At 47.7% G+C, this 17,993-nt stretch overlaps 1 protein-coding gene across 3 annotated transcripts in view; it reads left to right on the top strand.

Annotated features, from left to right (window-relative positions):
* Positions 1-17,993, top strand: part of TTC28 (tetratricopeptide repeat domain 28) — a 484,889-nt gene that overhangs the window by 366,366 nt on the left and 100,530 nt on the right. For all 3 annotated transcript variants that reach the window (XM_075059934.1, XM_075059935.1, XM_032769852.2), the window contains exon 5: positions 12,567-13,074. In XM_075059934.1, the coding sequence (XP_074916035.1) occupies positions 12,567-13,074 (508 nt within the window). The remainder of the gene's footprint in view (positions 1-12,566; positions 13,075-17,993) is intronic.

The raw sequence follows: 17,993 nt of genomic DNA on the forward strand, positions 1-17,993 counted from the left end.
AAAGGGGTGGGGGAAGGGGTCGGAACTTGCAAGGCAGCTGCTGACACAGTGTCGGCTTCAAAAATCCACTCTCTATTTCCCCCACGCGCCCTGTCACACTCCACCTCATGCCACCCCTTTCGAAAAGCACGTTGCAGCCACTTGAATGCTGGGATACCTGCCCATAATGCATCGCTCCCAATGCCGCTGCAGATGCCGCAGATGTGGCCATGACAGTGCGCTGGTAGCTGTCAGTGTGGACAGACTGCAGCGCTTTCCCTACTTAGCTGTACGAAGACAGGTTTAACTCCCAGCACTGTATAGCTGCAAGTGTAGCCATACCCCCAGAAAGTATTATGGTATTTCTTGTTATGTTCAGTTCTCCTTTTTCAGCTTTTTCTTTGCTGATTTTCAACCCTACTAGTTGGTTATAGGCCTGCCTGGAGATAGACAGTTATTTTGACATGCATTGTCTCTAAAGGTATGAAATAGCAGTGTGAAGGTCCTCTTTAACTTCTGGGTGAAAATTCATTTTGTGCCCCGGGTTGATCTCTGGTTTTTCTCATTAGCCAATCCACTAATATAAAGAATATGGGAGATGTAAGGAATCCTTGTCTGATGCTTGTAGTAAAGTTGACTGGCTTGGTTCACTGTTGTGTATTACTTGGTCTGTTGTATTTTAACAGAAGCTCTGAATGATGTCCACAAATTTCTGTGGGATTCCATAGTGGCATAGCAACTTCCATAAAACTGTTCTATCCACTGTATCACGGGCTTTTTGGAAATCTATAAAATTCATATAAAGTGGTGGCTGCCTTTCAATCAGCAGTTCTGTGATGATACATTGGGTCATTATTTGAGCTATACTTGATTTCTCCTGTCTGAACCCTGCCTGTTCTTGTTGTAATCTTGAATCTACCATTTTCTTTATTCTGTCTAGAAAACAGTAAATAGCTTAGTTGGAATAGACAGCAATTGAATGCGTCTCTGTTTTTTTCGCTGAGTGAGGTCTCCTTTCTTTGGCAGCTTTATCATATGACCCTTTTCCCACTCGCTTGGTATTTTTAATTATTCCCATATCTTTTGTAAGAGGCCAATCAAAATGTCTATGGTGTTCTTCAAGTCTTCCTTAAGAACCTCCACTGAATGTTATCTAGACCTCGTGCTCTTCTGCTTTTTGACTGATTGACTGCGCTTTCTACTTCTGCTCTGGTGATAGTCCCTAGTCTTATGTTCAGATCTTCTCTTTCCTCTGTATCTGGAGGATTGGTTCATCAGTAGGTGACTAAGTACTGCCTCCATATGTGTCATAGTTCTGATGTCTTCGTTGTTCAGTTGCCTTTGTCTCAGGTGGATAAAAATCAATGATTTTTTTTAAAAAAATGTTTTTTAATGTATGTTTTTAATTTAATTTGGATTTTTTTATAAAATGCTTTTTGAGGGAAAAAAACTATCTAAAGTTAGTTTTAAGTAAGACATTATAGCTCAAAGATTCCTCATCATGGAATAGGGATTATAAATTCTAATTCTATTGTCTGAGAGAATATATTCATGTAATGTTTAAGAAAAGTTTTGTAAATGAGTGCCAGTAGTATATGGATTTAGGGATCCATTGCTTTGGGTTTCCAGGGGCTTCTGTATAGATTATTTAGATTAATCTTTCTATCTACCCAATGGCACTCAGTGCTCAGTCTAGAAGATACCATCAGAGATGCTTAGTTTTGCAGTTCTGAAACTGTGGATTTGTGTCTGCAGAGATAACATGCTTGTTAACAGCAAAAATATTTTAAATAAATAAATAATATATAGAAGTGAGAAATAACAGACCTCAGCCCTATGGTCCTCTGCAAATTTGCGTTCACAGAGTCAGTCCCTTACCTCTCTCTAAAAGTGCAAAGTTTCAAAAAGTTCAATGAATAGAAGATTGTTGGGGGCAGAATAGATCTGAACAAGGAGAAGTCTGGAGATAAATGTGAGAAGGAAGGGACAGGCAGTAGAAACTGTTTGAGCAGCATATTCCAGAAGTCTTGAGGTCTTTTTGAGTCCAAAGGCGCCGACACCATGGGTGCTCCGGGGCTGGAGCACCCACGGGGAAAAATTTGTGGGTGCTCTGCACCCACCAGCAGCTCCCCGCTCCAGCTCACCTTTGCCTCTGCCTCCTCCCCTGAGCGTGCCGCCGCGTTCTGCTTCTCCCCCCTCCCTCCCAGCACTTGTGTCACGAAACAGCTGTTTCACGTGGCAAGCCTGGGAGGAGAGGGGGAACGCAGCGCGCCTGTGGGAGGAGGTGGGACGGGGATTTGGGGAGGGGTCCAATGGGGCAGAGAGGGGCGGAGTTAAGATGGGGACTTTGGGGCAGGGGTGGAGTCAGGGTGGACACAGGGCTGGAGGCGTGAGCACCCACCGGAGGGAAAAAAATTGGGCGCCTGTGTCTGAGTCTAGCCTTTATTGATTTGAGATCTACCATACCATTCTGTCACTAGAAGAGAAAACTTATAATGGTAGCAGGCCGTAAAAGAGACCCAGTTTGGGAATATTTTAATGAAGTTCCTCTACCTGTGGGTAAGACAGGCATGCATGCAAAATACAAACAATGCAACAAAGAAATGCAAGGCCTGCTTGCCTGAATTAAACAACATCATGAGAAGTGTTCCTTCTCAGGGGGAAGCTGCATTGAAGATGATGAAGGGAACGTGTCTGAACATGCAGGATCTTCAGGTTGGTAAACTTTTTTATTTCATACTTCTTTTGTAAGGACAGCCTGTCTTCCTTCTGGACTATTCTTGAATTCTCATATTGGAGCAAAAGATATAGTTGTTACTCAATGGTACTATCATTTTAGGTGCAGTTGTGATAAAAAATAAATAGCTGAAATAGGCAGATCTTCCTTTTACAATTTCACCTTTAAAGTAGTACTGAGTGTCAGTGAATGCAATGAGTAGTACTAACTGAGCAGTATGGTCATAATTAAATAACTGCATTGACTTATTTTGTTTAGGAGAATCCATCCTCAACATACAGGATTCTGAAGACTATCCACCTTCAAGATCACCATCATTTTCCATAGTTTCAGAGTTATCTGCCAATGATAGTGTTTCAGTCGCATCATGTATGTCACTTAACCTCAGTATATCACCTGTAGCAAAAAGGAAAAAAAAAACAACTCCATCATCCAGAAACAGCCATAGATAAGTTTTTGTGATAAGAACCAGCAGATTACAAAAAGAGGTAATTGACGAACAAATTGCCCAGTTTGTTTATGCAACAAACTCTCCTTTCCACATGATTGAGAACCCATACTTCATTAACATGGTTCAGTCATTAAGACCAGGATACAGTCCACTCAACAGAGCAGATGTCGCAGGCAAATTGCTGGATAAAGTATATGAAAGAGAAATGGAACAGTGTGCAAAAAGTCTCGAGGATGAAATTGTGAACCTGAGTCTTGATGGGTGGAGCATTGTCCACAATGATCCTGTTGTATGTGCCTGTGTGACAACAGAAGAAAGGAATGTCTTCTTTACAGAAACAATTGATACATCAGGAAATGCACACACAGCAGAATACTTACAAGAAGTAGCAGCAAAAGCTGTAACAAACTGAAAAAACATTCAAATGTCTAGTACGCAGCTTGGTCACAGACAAGATGAGAAGAAATTATTTAGAAGAGAGTCTCAAGCTGATAACATACGGTTGCAGTGCCCATTTGATGCACTTCCTAGCCAGAGAATTCAGTGTTCCAGAAATAAAGGCTAATGTTGTTAAAATTGCAAAATACTTCCATAACAACTACTTTATAGCAGCTGCTCTGAAAAAAGTGGGAGGACCAAGCTAACTCTCCTACAAGACGTGCGATGGAACTCTGTAGTGGACTGTTTTGAGCTCTATGTCAAGAACTGGCCTAATCTGATGACAGTTTGAACAAAATTGTGAAAAAATGGATGGCACTGTCACAGCCAAAGTTCTCAACATTGGGCTTAAGAGAAATGTTGAATGTTTACTGAGTACCCTGAACCTATTTCTGTAGCCTTGAACAAAATGCAGGGAAATAGCTACTTTATTGCTGACACTGTTGAAATTTGGAAGGCACTGAGTGAAATCTTCAAAAGAGAAATATGCAATGATAGAGTTAAATTACAAGCATTAAAAAAAACAATATGACAAGTACTATCTCCAACTCATTTTCTTGTAAATATTCTCAATACTCGGTACCAGGGTTAAACCTTAACTGCTGAAGAGGGGAGTTGGCTATGACATGGACATCCAGCAATCATCCCTCCATAATGTCAACCATACTAAACTTCACAGCTAAGGGTGAACCATTCAAGAAATGTATGTTTGCTGCTGATGTTTTAAAGGAAGTCACACCAGTGAACCGGTGGAAGTCACTTAAGCACTTGGATTCAGAGACTGTTGAAGTGAAAATCTCACTTTTAACAGCAGTAGCTTCTTCTGTCGGTGTAGAAAGAATATTTTTTTCCTTTGGACAAATTCATTCCAAACTGAGAAATCGTTGGGGACCTGGAAAAGCAGGAAAGCTTGTTTTTCTTTTCAAATTATGAATAAACAGGAAAACGAAGGTGAAGACGTCTGACTTAACTGCAGAAGCCAATATTTTAAGTTTCTCATGTTGACCTGGCTGACATAGTCAATTTAAATTTTATTTTTTATTTTTTTAAATATTTCCTTTAACTATTTTAGTTAAAAACAATTTTAACAAAAATAAACCTGATTTTAAAAAACTTTAACTAAATTCAAAAATTGAATGTTTTGTTAAAATATGCTTGTTTTGTTAAAATATTTTGTTTGTTGTTGAAGAATATATAACAATGTTGTTTTAGTTAGATAAAACAATTTAAGTGTCTGTCTGGTGGTGATCTCCTCCTAATACAACATGGCAAGAAAATCCTCCAAATATTAATGATTTAACCTGTTGAATTGGAGATAGTTCACCTCCCAATGACTTCATAAATATCTACTTCAGTTATCTTTGATAACAGAAATAACCAGTCATTCATTTTCTGATATAGCTGTAAAACTAATCTGAAAAGTTTTCAAAATAAATCACTTTAAAAATGTGTAGTGTGTACCTTCTAAAAATGAAGCCTACCTCTATCTTTGAGTTGTGAAGAATATGTATTAAAGTTATAACAACCAGAAAGAATGCACTTTTACTTAGAAATCCCGTGATTAAATCAAGTCTTCCTGTCTAGTGATTTAATTCAATTAGATTTAAATTAATTTGATTTAAATCAAATCCACCCTGCTTTGTCTTTTAACTGGTCAGCTGATACTTGGGTTTTTTCCTGACACCTGTCTAATGATGTTTTACGGTGTCTTCATACCATTGTGTGCTGGAGTGGGCTGTGCATCTGTTGCCATTTTGTCTATGATGTCTCGTTTTTCTTTCCTAGCACCCTTTTTGGCCTACTTATTTTTTATGGCATGTTCCTCCTGGAGTTGTTGTGTCTATGGTCTTCTTGCTTGATTTAGTTTCAGTTTAATTTTGCATCTTTTTTTCCATTTTCTGCCATGTATCCTCAGATAACCATGTATTCTTGATTCTCAGCACTTCTTCACAAGTTTTAGTGAAAATTTCCATTACCCATTTCCATTTGCCTTCTACTGTTCAATCATCTTCATCTTCAAGTACATGATAGCTATTTGCTAACACAATTCTAAACTCTCATTGTGTTATCTGTTTTAGCTTGGTGATATTATAACATGAACATCTATGTTCAGATGTTGTCTTTTTCCTTATTTTTATTCTCATATAGTTACCACTAGTATGTGGTCCATTCCCACATCTGTCCTGTTCTTGCTACATATATCTTCTAAAGTTGTTCTCCATTTGTGCCGAATTGTGTTGTGATCAATTGGAAAATCCTGATTTATTTTTTTTTAAAGTGACTGTGGCCTGAAGTTTCGGACTCTGTACAAATTACAATAATATTTCATTCAAAACCTGTCTGAAGAGCCCAGTTGCCCCCTTGGGTTCAGTTTATCAATGTGTGTTTGTGAATAAGCCTAGGTTCTTGGCCTGGGAATGGCAGATTTGTTAAGGAGGTCGATGAAGTATATTTTCTCCATCTTAGTGCTGGTCCAATTAAGTGCTTGTTTGTAGGGAGTGGGCCTGTAATGAAAAGTGGCCTCTTGTGCCCCCTGCATATCATTTTCCTACAGCTCTTTCGTAAAGGAACCATACATCTGTAACGCCAAGAGACCCCAGTCTTGGCAGGTGGGATCAAGCCCCAGTCTGGAGCTTAGTGCATGAGCGAAAAGCCACATGGACCTTAGCTAAAGCTGTAGTAGACTCATTAATCTCTTAAGTGGTCTTGGTGCCACTATTGGGGACAGAACACCACACCCAGGAGGTGTGTGGGTTACAAATCAACCAGATGTCACAGAGAGGTGGGTGCCTTTGCCCATGTCAGATGATGAATTCTCATGCAGATGAGTTTGAGACTTGATTCACTATAAGTGTCCCAAGTGAAAGCAAACTCCCACTGGTTTGAAGCTTTAGGATTGGCTGAATGGAGAAGGACCTTGGGGAAGCAGGGTAATCCCCTGAGGTCATGACACCGTTCCCCCAGCTATAGACTTCACTCCAGTGAGAAGAATTTCTGTACAGATGCAATCTCGGAATCAAAATCACCTCCTTCAAAAGCTCCAAGCATGTGAAGAAAGTGATTCTGAGGCTTCAAAGACTTGGGGTAGCCTGGCTTGCTCTTAGGTGCTGCCTAAGGCTGCCTTTGTGGTGGGGGGATGCACAAGGGAAAAGAAGCCCTTCACTGCTAATTAGGGCTACAAAAATGGAGTGTGGAGCTGGTGTTCAGATGAGGTGAAATAAGGCGTGAAGGCTCTTGAGCCTGGGATGGAGTGTGCCATGAATGCTAGCCTCCTGCTCGAAATCAGATCCACAGACTGGAGGAAGGGGTGCACAAAGATGGCAGGATGTGTATAGAGTGTAGGGCAGAGACTTCCCCAGAGAACAAGTGCAAGAACAAGAGCTGATGCTCTCTTGACAGATGAGGGCTAATGTGGAGACTGGTAGCTTTAACCTGCGCAATGAGCCTGGCACATCCTCAGTCTCCCAGGCTGAGAAATGTCCTGAGAGTCATTCATGAGCAGTTGCTTAGATTTGATCAGACGTACACATTTTAGGGTATTGTTTCTGCACCCTGACTGGATGAATAGACTTTTGGGTGGATAAGTTCAGAATTCACTTCTTGCAGGTAATCCCAAAGATCCATCTTGAATATGTGCCCCCCCACTTCTTATTCTGCTTTCCCTTTTCTTTTCCCAGGGTATGTCTACACTACGGGATTATTCCGATTTTACATAAACCGGTTTTGTAAAACAGATTGTATAAAGTCAAGTGCACGCAGCCACACTAAGCACATTAATTCGGCGATGTGCATCCATGGTTCAAGGCTAGCATCGATTTCCGGAGCGTTGCACTGTGGGTAGCTATCCCGTAGCTATCTCATAGTTCCCACAGTTCTCCTCCACCCATTGGAATCTGGGTTGAGATTTCCCAGTGCCTGATGGGCAAAAATCATTGTCACAGGTGTTCTGCGGTAAATCATCACTCATTCCTTCTCCGGGAAAGCAACGGCAGAGAATATTTCGCACCCTTTTCCTGGATTGCCCTGGCAGACGCCATAGCATGGCAACCATGGAGGCCTGTTTTGCCTTTTGTCACTGTCACCGTATGTGTACTGGATGCCGCTGACAGAGGCAGTACTGCAGCGCTACTCAGCAGCATTCATTTGCCATTGCATGATTAGCAGAGACGGTATCAGTCGTTCTGTACCGTCTGCTTGCCATTGTAAATTGGCAATGAGATGACGGTTATCTGTCATTCTGTACTGTATGCTGCTGTCATGGTGCCCTGGCTGAGGTCGGCTGGCGCAAGACAAAAATGGGATGACTCCCCGGTCATTCCCTCCTTTATATTGTATCTAAAAATAGAGTCAATCCTGCCTAGAATATGGGGCAAGTGTACTAGAGAACCAGAGAGCACAGCTGCTCCGTGTTCAGATTCCCACAGAAATGATGAAACTACATGCCATCTAGGGGTGCCCTGCAACAACTCCACCCGTTGCTTCCCTCTCCCCCAACCTTCCTGGGCTACCGTTGCGTGTCCCCCATTTGTGTGTAGAAGTAATAAGAATGCAGGAAAAAAACACTGACTTGTTAGTGAGATAAAATGAGGGGAGGCAGCCTCCAGCTGTTATTGTCCAGGCAGGACATCAAGCGGTGCGGGGAGAGGAGCCCAGCATCCCGCTGCTATGATAGTCCAGCAGTACAGAATCTTTCTTTACACATGAAAGGGAGGGGGCTGATGGAGTTCAGCCCCCAGTTAGCTATGAATGAAGGACAGTTACAGCCTCTGTACCATATACTGAAATGACGGAATCATTCCTGTTTTTACCAGGCGCCCAGGCCAAACCTCACTGAGGCCAGCAGGCCGCACTCACTGGTGCTGATGATGTGCGGATAGCAGTCATATTGTACCATCTCCACTGGGAGGGAGGGGAACCCAGATACTGCTCTTCACTGCCGCAGCATCGTGTGCTACCAGCAGCATTTCAGTAGACCATAGAGTGGGACATTGAAAAAGTCACAAAAACGATTTTTTTCCCTTTTCTCTTCCATGGGGGGAGGGAGCGAATTGACAGCTATACCTAACCACTCGGACAATGCGTTTGACCCTACAGGCTTAGGGGAGCTCAGCCAAAAAATCCAAATTGGCTTTTCGGAGGACGCTGCGGGACTGTGGGACAGCTGGAGTCCTTTACTGCCCCTCCCTTCCTTCCTAGAGCGTCCCATTTGATTCTTTGGGCTTTCTGTTACGCTTGTCACGCAGCTTTGTGCTGTGGAACCCCTGTTATCTAGCCTGGAGAATTATTTTCAATGCTTTGGCATTTCGTTCTTCTGGAAACAGAGCTGTGGATAGAAACAGTATTTGTCTCCCCGTACAGCCGAATCAGATGTCCAAGTATCTCCCTACGGTCCATACTGGAGCTCTTTTTGGATTTGGGACTGCATCGCCACCTGTGCTGATCAGAGCTCCACGCTGGGCAAATAGGAAATGAAAATCTAAATTTCGCAGGGCTTTTCCTGTTTACCTGGCCACTGCATCCGAGTTCAGATTGCTGTCCAGAGCGGTCATAGTGGTGCTCTGTGGGATACCGCCCGGAGGCCAATACCATCAATTTGCAGCCACACTAACCCTAATCCGATATGGCAATACCGATTTCAGTGCTACTCCTCTCGTTGGGGAGGAGTACAGAAACCGGTTTAAAGAGCCCTTTATATCGATATAAAGGGCCTCGTAGTGTGGACGGGTGCAGCATTAAATCGGTTTAACGCTGCTAAAATCGGTTTAAATGCGTAGTGTAGACCAGGCCCTAGTCTTCACTTTTCCTTCCATATCTTGATGCATTTCTTTCATTCTCTTACCCTCATTTTTTCTCTCATCGTATATTCCTTTAAAATGTATTTTACTTTATTTACAATCCTCTCTCCCCAAGAGGTTTTATTTTTCTGGTTTGGCCTTTCTCTTCTGTCATGTTTGTAATGGCCATGTTTTCTCTGTCCCAGTCTCCCCAACCATTTTTCTCTGTCTCTTCTCCTGCATTTCTGCCTACTTTTCATCTCTCTCTGGTCCCCTTCCCCCATCCCTCCTCTAGTTGGTTTGCGTGGTATAGGAGTAGGGAGGAGTTCACCTTACAAATATCTCTTCATGGCCCCCCCTTCCATAGTGTCTGGGGGCTTGTCTACAGTGAAGAGATATGCCAGTATAAGCTAAGGTGTGAATTTAAACTGATGAAGCTACACTGGTATAACTCCCTGTGTAGACACTCAGGATACGTCTTCACTAGCAATGTTAAAGTGCAGCCGCAGCAGCGCTTTAACGTGGTTGTGTAGTCGCAGCACAAGCTATAAAAAAACCCACCCCCACGAGGGGAGTAGCTACCAGCGCTGGGAGCACGGCTCCCAGCTCTGGTGCATTGTCTATACTGACACATTACAGCACTGGAAGTTGCAGCGCTCTGGGGTGCGTTTTTTCACACCTCTGAGCAAGAAAGTTGTAGCGCTGTAATGTGCCAGTATAGACAAGCCCTTAGGCTGCTTTGGAAGGGGATTAAGCTGAACCAAAAAAAAGCCACTCTTATTCTGAAATTAGTGTGTCCACAGGGAGTGTTGTACCAGTTTAACTATAGTGATATATTACTGATACAAGTGGTAAAACTTTCCTGGGTAGACAGGACCTGGCTTACTTGCAGTCTTGAATGTATTATATTCACAACACCCCTGTGAGGTAGGGAAGTGCAGTCGCCATTTCACAGATGAGGAAGCCAGGCACAGAGAGACTGCCCAGGAAATCTGTAGCAGACGTCTCTGGCCCTAGCCTCATCCCAATCCCCTCCCTACATGCCAGCCCACAATGGCAGATGAGGAAGTTCTGATGGGTAAGTGGACAGCACCATGACTTTGCAGGTGTAATTGAGAGTCCTGGTTTGTTGTTTCATCAGGGTCTAGGAAAGGCTCGTTTCAGATGCCTACCTGACACCTGTGTGAGGTGAATTTCATTTTACTCTCTTCCCCTTGGCTGGCCCCTCCTACCGTCTTGGCTTTGCAAGTAAGCTAGCACCCGTCTCCCCACCACGCTGCTTGGGAACCAAAGCCACTCAGGTCAGGGCTGGTATGAAGGGGAGATGACAGAATTGTTAGGGCTCCCAGTATTTGATTCTGTTTAGCATTAGACAGACCCCAGCGCACACTCAGCGCCATGATGCTCCTTGGACATGTAAGAATCAGGGTTTTCCTCCTAACTTGGCTTGGGGTGAGCCCATCTTGTGGGCTCTTGCTGTCATCTTTCAGGCCTTCATTGATGCAGCAGCTGCTCAGTGCAATTCAAGGGGCAGGGTTTAATCTACAACCACTTGAACAGTTTTGTCCAGGAGACACTTGTCTCCCTTGCTAGTGCTCTGGGAATTGAGCTGGGCTGAGTGCTAGAGCTGCCAGTCTCAGGGTGTCTCCATACTGAATACTTAACTCTTGAACTCGCTTCCCCTGTTGCTCCAACTAAGCACAAGTCAGCTGACTTTTTGGGTGAGCTGCAAAGCCCCTCTGCTCCCCAGGGCTTTCAAGGAGCAAGAGGGGTGGGTCGGTGGAAATTGATGGTTTCTGTTGGTGGGCAGAGTCTGATCACTGTTTATTTGTATGGTATCGTTGTACCTGGACTGGGAGTTTGGGGCATAGGGGACAGTTTACACACTTCTCTAAAGAAATAGCAGCTGCAAGGTACTGCTCTCCTGCTCCCAGAGGGCTTGGGGATGGCACAGGCACCAGGATGAATATACATATATGCTCCGTAGTGCTGAGCCAGGCACATGGCCTTCCTTGGCCTTTAGACCCATTTCCTAGGTTGATTGTTCTGGAACAAATGTATTTCTTGCACATTGTATGGGAAAGCCCACTCTTGCACTTTAGCTAAGCTGTCCTGCTAACTTTGTTTGGCCATCATTGGGGATGCATTAGCAAATGCCATAGCTCGAAGGTGACCCAAGTACAGCAAAGAGAGTGACATCTCTGCCCTAAAGAGCATGACTGGCTTGGTGATGCTGAGCATGCTGGCTTAACTGTGCAGGTATCCCTGTCTGATCGCTCCCTGAGCATGGGTCAGCATTCCCACTGCAGATGTTTTAAGGACTGTCTGCCGAAGCAGATGTCATGAATCTAGCGCAGGAATCTTTGCAGGGTCGGTAAGCAGAGGGACTAGGAAACTGTAGTGTGAACATGGTCAACCTGAGCTGCATCCTGCAGCAGTTTCCCACAAACCATCCTCTTAGACTCCTTATTCAGCACCTGAGACCTCTGCTGCTGTTGGAAGGGAGCTCACTGTGTGGGAAGTGGCACAGAAGCAAGCGATTCATTTAGTTGTTACTCTGCAGAGAAATGCCATTACATACGTGTCTGCTCAAGATCCCTGTGGACAGGACTTTGCTGTGATAATTGGCATGACTGTAGGTGTTAAAGTAGTGGTGAGAGATGGGCTGAGATACTGCTGCCTTCAGAGCGGGAACCGAGCTCTCTGAGGTAGCTCACGCAGCCTGGTCTCACCTCATGGCTCCTGATACTGCCAAGTTCCTGCAGATTCCACATTCTGTATTACCCCAAAGTCCCTGGGCTTTGCAGCGCTATGGGTTTCCCCACTGCTTCTCTCAGGGGATGGGAAGGAATTGTCCCTTGGTCAGAGAATCCCAGTCCAGTTCCCCCTGCCAGCCCCCGGGTACCCTCCCTGCAGCCCCTTATTGTCACAAGCTGCCCTCAGAGAAATGCCTTCGCTGCTGGAGAGCCACAAACAGCACATTCCCCATTCGGCAGCTGGGGATTTTTCTCCTGAGTATCGTGTTGTAGGTGCAGATAGCCAGGTTTCCACTGGATCCTCCAGGAAGCAGAGCTGGAGTCTCCCTGGAAGAGTTTGTTAGAGGCTAACAGGTGAATGTTGCGTGTCCCTTTGACCTGACTCTATTTCCACAGGCTCTCACTCTCATCCTCTCTCTCTTGTCTTACAGGCAGCTTCCTCAGCTCTGAGCAGCCTGGGCCATGTGTACACAGCCATTGGTGATTACCCCAATGCACTGGCTAGTCACAAACAGTGTGTCCTCCTTGCGAAGCAATCCAAAGACGAGCTCTCGGAGGCCCGCGAGCTGGGTAACATGGGGGCAGTGTACATTGCTATGGGGGACTTTGAGAACGCAGTGCAGTGCCATGAGCAGCACCTGAAGATTGCCAAGGAGCTGGGGAACAAGCGGGAGGAGGCGCGAGCCTATAGCAACCTGGGCAGTGCCTACCACTACCGGAGGAACTTCGACAAGGCCATGTCCTACCACAATTATGTGCTGGAGCTGGCCCAGGAGCTGGCCGAGAAAGCCTTTGAAATGCGGGCCTATGCTGGCCTGGGCCATGCTGCCAGGTGTATGCAAGACCTGGAGAGGGCCAAACAGTACCATGAAGAACAGCTGGGCATTGCTGAGAGCCTGCAGGACCGAGCCGCTGAGGGCAGAGCCTCTTCCAATCTAGGTAAGTGCCCCAGGCTACGTGGGGAATAGTGTAAAAATGCCTAACCCCAGGGTCTGCTGCAGGGAACTTCATGCTGTGTCACCTTCTCAAATCCCCTGCTTCCACTAGGCCAGCTCCTCATCTCAGTCCCCTTTGTCCAGAGGTGCTGGAACTGGGGGTGCAGCAGCACCCCTGGCTTGAAGAGGTTTCTACCATATCCAGGGGTTACAGTTTGGTTCAGTGGCTCTCAGCCCCTACTACACAGACTACTCCAGCAGCCCTGCCTTCATCCCAGCAGCAAGTGGGCACTTTTCAGGTTCAAAGGACCAAAACAATATGCCCCTGGGCCAGCCCTTTAATGTGTCCCAGTGGCAGTGAAAAGCATGAGGCGCTTGCAGAGCAGGGAGTGAAATGGTAAGATGATGAGTTTGGGGGGCTGCAAAGCTGAGACAAGAGAAGGTTTTAGGGGCAAAGCAGGTGCGGCAGCATTATAATGCCCAGTGGGGATGAGGGCATCATGATTTGCCATCTTGTCATAGGTTTGGGACCCATGCAGGACATCGGGCCCAGCTGAGCACTCAGGTGTGAGGGTGGGGACGTTTCATGGACCAAAGTGTGGCTCCAGAATGCAACTCCTCACATCCGTCTCGCTAACCCAAAGGGTGCATTGTCCAAATCCCAGCAGAGCTGATTTTCAAAGAAAGTGCAGAACCCCACAAGTTTTGGATGATGATTGTCCCTGTGGGGAGGAGACATTAGAAGCAGGATTTAGAGCAAGGGTGGGCAAACTTTTTGGCCAAGGGCCACATCTGTGTATAGAAATTGTATGGCGGGCCAAGAATGCTCACAGAATTGGGGGTTGGAGTGTGGGAGGGGGTGAGGGCTCTGGCTGGGGGTGTGGACTCTGTGGTGGGTCCAGAAATGAGGAGTTCAGTGTGCGGGAAGGGGCTCCAGGCTGGGGTACAGGGTTGGAGTGTGGGAGAGGTGGTGAGGGCTCCAGCGGGGGGTGCAGGCTCTGGGGATGAGGGTTTGGGGTTCAGGAGGGTGCTCTGGGCTGGCACCAAAGGGTTCGGATGGCAGGTGGGGGATCAGGGCTGGGGTGGCGGAAGTTGGGGCATGGGAAGGGGCAGGGGTACAGGCTCTGGACAGCACTTACCTCAAGCAGCTCCCAGAAGCAGGGGCATGTCCCCCTTCTGGCTCCTATGCAGAGGCATGGCCAGGCATCTCTGCATGCTGCCCTGTCTCTAGGCACTGCCCCTGCAGCTCCCATTGACCGTGATTCCTGGCCAGTGGGAGCTGCGGGGGTGGCGCGTGGGGTGGGGGTAGCGTGCGGAGCCCCTTGGCTACCCCTATTTGTAGGAGGCGGGTGGGGGAGGGAAATGCCGCTACTTCCAGGAGCCACACAGAGCAGTGCAAGCCCCTGACCCCGCTCCCTGGCTGGAGCGCCAGAGCAGGGCAAGTCTAGGACCCTGCTCCCTGGTGGGTGCTCAAGGGCTGGATTAAAATGTCTGAAGGGCTGCATGTGCCCCCCAGGCTGTAGTTTGCCCACCCCTGGTTTAGAGGGAATGCTGCTCTCCGTTCCATGGTCCCAAGATGGAAATTCAGAGAGCACAGATGGTTTTTGCTGCCTTTGCTGGGACTTTCGACATTGTGGACTTTCCTGTCCTAGGTGAAGATATCTTGGCTGTAATTCCCTTCAGCAGGCTAGGTGTGGCTGGGGTGTGGGAATGACAGAGGGGGCTGTTGGGATGATGAGATGCTGGCAGCCCCCAGAAGTGCAGTTCTAACAGGCAGCCCCACTCTGTAAATTAGCTTCTGTTTCTGCCTGGCAGTTGGCACTTGGTTCATTTGTAGATGCTAATTGTACTCTGATGTTATCAGTGGCAGGTAATTGAAATGGGCTTGATGAATTTCTTAATTTCCTTTAATAGCTGAGTCTTCAAGAGCTGAATAAAGAAGATAAGGTGAACTGGAGAAAACATAACAGCCCCAGCTTTCTAATTAGTGCGCCGAGTTTCCTTTTTCTTTACTCAAATTATGGCAAATGTGTATGGCTAAATGGGTTTATGATGCAAGAGCCCCTTTGGGACTTTGACCTTTAAAGAGCCAGTACTGAGCATTGATAACATTTCTGTATGACAGGGGATCTGATGGCCAGGAGGGCTGGAAAGGATGATGCTTTGAGTCTGACCTTGAATAAGGGATGTTTGTATATAAGGGGTTTAGCAAAATACAAATGCAAATACATTTAGCAAAGAGCTAATTATGTTCCCCATGTCTCTGGCAGTGCTGGGAGATGTGATTTCTGCGGGTGGGCATGAGAACTGCTCTCTGGGGTTCTGCTGGCAGACAACAGGGCAGGAGAGGCGTGTTCTGGGCTCTGCTGGACCAGAGTGTGGAGCATGCACTCAGGGCTCTGCTGAGGTTTGGGGCATGCACCCTGGGCTCTGCCAGCTACAGGGGTGGAAGTGCTTCTGTGGCTCTGGCGGGCGTATGGCTATGGGCTCTGCTGGTCATGAGCAGGGGAGCATATGCCTTGGGCTCTGTTGGCAGTTGGGGGCTGGGGGGCATTCATCACTGGCTTTCTCCAGGTCACTTGGAGGAGGCCTTTGTACGTTAAGCAGCTGGGCCCTTGGGCTCCTAGGCCAGAGTTCGTTATCAAGAGGGACATGGCACTGCCTTCAGAGCTCACCAGAGCAGTTCCCTGAACCATCATCCAGCTGGGACTGCGCCTGGCCTAAGCCCCCCTTGTCTTCCCCAGGGAAACAGGAGTGAATCTTGGATCTCTCCTTTTCAAACTCAATTTTACAGGTGTAGAATTAAAGGGACTGCACTGAAATGGCCTCTGTACACTACAGAGGACAGATCGTGTGTGTCTTCAAAGGCGGCTAAACCTTCAGCATGAGGAATTGCTGCTGTTCTCCTCTGCAAAGCACTTACTCCTTTGTGGGGCGCGTCCCCATATACCTCTGCATGGTCAGTTTCTGTCACTGAAAATGTAGTGTGGGGAAGCAGAAGCTAGAATTGCTTTCCTCAGCATTGTGATTCCCTGCATGAGTGCTAAGAGGTTTGTGTTTTCTGGGTTATTTTCTCCCCTTTCATCCTGTGTGACACGTGCACTGGGGCAAAGTGAGTCCCCTGTAGGCTTGGGGGGGAGCAGGGCTTCTGCAACCACTAGGCGAACTAGGCAGTTGCCTAGGGCATTAAGTGGTTGGGGGTGCCAAAAAGCCGGAGGCACCGGAGAGACAGAGTGGCAGCTTGCGGCGGCGGCGAGCCCCAGCCATGGAGGAGCTGGTGCATTACGAGGGGGTCAGCAGCCCTGCAAAGGCGGTGGCACCACTAGTGGGGAGCAGCCGGGCCCCCCGCCAGTCTTGCCCAGGCTGCAGCCCGCCCCCCCCCGGGTCCTGCAGGCTGCAGCAGATGCATTCGGGCGGTGGCCCCATGGCCTCTCAGCTCCCTCTTGCTGTGCTCGAGCTCTGCAGCTCCTGGGCGTGTGCAGCGCCACTGCCCTCTCAGAGCTTTCTCGCCTCCCGCCCCATGCTCAGCATCTGCGGGGGGACAGGGAGCATGGGGGAGGGTTGGATGGGTCTGGAGTTCTGGGGGGGGGTCTGTCAGGGAGTGAGGGTATGGAGAGGGATCGGAGCAGTCAGGGGACAGGGAGTAGGGGGGGTTGGATGGGTCAGGAGTTCTGGGGGTCCTGTCAGGGGATGGGGAGTGGTTGGATGGGGCATGGGAGTCCCAGGGGTCTGTCTCAGCGTGGGGGTGTGGATAAGGGTTGGGGCAGTCAGGGAACAGGTAGGGGGTAAGGTCCTAGGTGTGCAGTTAGGGTGAGAGGGTCTCAGGAGGGGGCAGTCAGGGGACAAGGAACAGGGGGGCTTGGGGATTCTGAGGGGGGCAGTCAGGGGTGGGAAGTGGGAGGGAGTGGATGGGGCGGGGCTCTCCCCCATCCTCTTTTTTGTTTGTTGAAATATGGTAAGCCTAGGCGAGGTGGGAGCCGGGGGGCACATGGAGGCCAGCGCCTGCATGCATCCGCTGCAGCCTGCAGGAGCCCCCACGGTGGGATACCAGGCCACAGCCGGGGCGGGGGGCGCCGCTGCTCCCTGCTAGCGTTGCAGCCACCTTTGCAGGGCTACTGTCCCCCCTGTGCCACACCAGCTCCTCCATGACTGGGGCTCACTGCCACAAGCAGGATGTTCTGGCTCTCCGGTGCCTCTGGAAGGCGGCTTCTCCCTGCTGAGCTGCTGCAACAGCCCAAGCCTGGCAAAGCCAGTGAGTGGACTCAGGGCAGGGGTTGCCGAGGTGGGTTGGGGAGGGCTTGTGGGGGGGCTGTGCACCCTCCAGGTGAGTTCAGAGGGCAGGGAGAGGGGGAAACATGGTCTGGGGAGCAGCCCCTGGGCATGGCTGGCGCCTGGGATTTATAAAACCTCGTTGGGATTTGCTCCTCAATGAATTGTTGTGCGGGGGGGCGCAAGGTGGAAGTTTCGCCTAGAGCGCAAAATATCCTTGCACCGGCCCTACGTGGAAGACCTCAAGTCTGAAACTGAACAACATTTTTTTTACTTGCCTGTTCCTTAGAGAAATTCTGATGCTGTTTGTCAGAGCCATGAAACAACTCTCTTGGCACAGAAGTGTCGCAAAGAGACAGGTTTTGCAATCCTCTGCAAGCAAAACTTCTAAGTGGGGCTGCTTAGCCTCGACCCAGAAGGATCCCATCCACTATTGGCATGTGTACGCGCGCTTGCTCTCTCTTCTGCAGACCTGACACAAACTCACTTAGGTTCTTAATACTCTCACCATTTTACCAGCTCAAAACGCCATGAGGCAAGTTTGGATTAGAAAGTTCTCCTCAGTACCGTTGTTATTCTTACAGCAGCTTTATATTTAGCCATACTTTCATCACATGATTCCAGAAGTTCTTCTGTTGAACTGTGGGGGGTCAA

This window comes from Chelonoidis abingdonii, chromosome 22 (assembly GCF_003597395.2).
Source record: "Chelonoidis abingdonii isolate Lonesome George chromosome 22, CheloAbing_2.0, whole genome shotgun sequence".
Classification (NCBI taxonomy): Eukaryota; Metazoa; Chordata; order Testudines; family Testudinidae; genus Chelonoidis; species Chelonoidis abingdonii.